The sequence below is a fragment of the Sinocyclocheilus grahami genome, unplaced genomic scaffold (genome assembly GCF_001515645.1).
Source record: "Sinocyclocheilus grahami isolate Dianchi unplaced genomic scaffold, SAMN03320097.WGS_v1.1 scaffold1897.1, whole genome shotgun sequence".
NCBI lineage: Eukaryota > Metazoa > Chordata > Actinopteri > Cypriniformes > Cyprinidae > Sinocyclocheilus > Sinocyclocheilus grahami.
In genome coordinates, this window is record NW_015507076.1 from 119153 (window position 1) to 120861 (window position 1709).

Here is a 1709-nt window from a genome sequence, read left to right on the forward strand (position 1 = left end):
GAACTCTTTTCTAAATAGGGAGTAAGACCCACGAATTAACTAGCCTTAATAGGTTAGTTACACTTTCGTCGCCGCTTCCACTCATTTTTTTTTTGTCGTTGTCGTGTTGAGTTTGCTTCGCAAAGTGTGGTAGGAAATGGACTCTGTACTGTGACGTGCACGCTGATTGGCTGTTGTCGCATATTTCTGCTGTGTGGCTCTTAGATCAATCCATATCGAGTAAAAATGTCCAGAGCTTATCATCGTTATCGACGATTCGATATGATATCGTTTATCGGCCCAGCCCTACTAGAAGGTGACTTGACTTAATGTTGTGTGCAGAACTGTTTATTAAAGAATGTTTATTAAGTGTCCAAGGAGAAAACAAAAAGTACTTCAAAAGCAAAGTATATGTAAATACTATGGCAATCAACAGATTCATGGGCAATAGATTCATTTGAAGGTCTGTGGCTAATGAAGTAGTAACTTCAAACACATTTTGTTACAGTATCAGTTTAATACTGACCTCTTTATCAGCGTCCTCTGCTTCTGAGATCTGAGAGATGGGCTTTCTGGGGACCACCAAGAAGTGAGTGGGAGCCTGAGGGGCCACATCATGGAAGGCAATACACTAATACACAAACACAGAGAAAGTTTAACAACGTGTATTCTACATTCAACTAGGTGTATGAAATATATATTTAAAATGAAGCATAAAAATAGCACAGCTGCTGTGCAACAAAAACCATTCATTAACATATGCGCAATGGCAGCACGTGGAGAAATGCGACAGTTCACAGTCAAGTGCAGAACTAGCGCAAAATTACGGCACATTTCCAGATCTCCTCGATTCCAGCTGAACTGCAGAGCTCGAGTTGAATTTGCAACTGAACAGAGATCAGACCGTTTATGGTTCTCACTGAAGATCATTTTAATGCTGCAGCAGCAGGCGCAGAATCAACCGCATTAGCGTGTCAGCGCTGAAGCAGTGCAGCTGCACAAACAGACCGCACCTGATCATCTTCATAGATGATGTTGGCAGGAATCTCTTTGCGGATGATTTTCCCGAAGATCGTGTCTCCTCCCGCCTGCGCGCCCTGAGCTCGAGACACCTCATCCGCCATGATGACCACAGACTCAGAGACCTGCTTCTGTCAATCACGCACAGCTCAGAACGACAACGATTGGACAATTCCCTCTGACGACCGAGCACATGATTGGACAGCTAAAATTAACTATTTTTCATAATAAAAGCATCAAGCGAAGTTTTTAACGTTTATTTAATCTAATATGTGACCCTGGAGCACAAAAGCAGTCATAAGTCGCTGGGGTATATTTGTAGCAATAGCCAAAAATACATTGTATGGGTCAAAATTATCATTTTTTCTTTTATGCCAAAAATCATTATCCATTATCAATATGGATATTAAATAAAGATCATGTTCCATGAAGATATTTTGTAAATTTCCTACCGTCAATATGTTAAAACTTAACTTTTGATTAGTAATATGCATTGCTAAGAACGTCATTTGGACAACTTTAAAGATGATTTTCTCAATATTTAGATTTTTTGCACCCTCAGATTCCAGATTTTCAAATAGTTGTATCTCGGCCAAATATTAACAAACCATACATGAATGGAAAGCTTATTTATTCAGCTTTCATTTTATGTATAAATCTCAATTTCCAAAAATGGACACTTATGACTGGCTTTGTGGTCCAGGGTCACA

General features: G+C 39.5%; 1 protein-coding gene across 1 annotated transcript; it reads right to left on the bottom strand.

Annotated features, from left to right (window-relative positions):
* Nucleotides 1-466: 466 nt before the first annotated feature.
* LOC107573229 (histidine triad nucleotide-binding protein 1-like) lies at nucleotides 467-1165 on the bottom strand. The gene is made up of 2 exons (XM_016259667.1): nucleotides 993-1165; nucleotides 467-610 (listed from the first exon to the last, which is right to left on the bottom strand). Exons 1-2 carry the CDS (start codon nucleotides 1101-1103, stop codon nucleotides 482-484), a joined length of 240 nt encoding a protein of 79 aa, XP_016115153.1. The 5' UTR covers nucleotides 1104-1165; the 3' UTR covers nucleotides 467-481.
* Between the last annotated feature and the right edge of the window lie 544 nt (nucleotides 1166-1709).

Coding starts and splice junctions, on each gene's coding strand:
- LOC107573229 (XM_016259667.1), bottom strand. CDS start 1,103: ATGGCGGATGAGGTGTCTCGAGCTCAGGGCGCGCAGGCGGGAGGAGAC. Junction 611..992: donor TCATCTATGAAGATGATCAG/GTGCGGTCTGTT, acceptor TTTGTGTATTAG/TGTATTGCCTTCCATGATGT.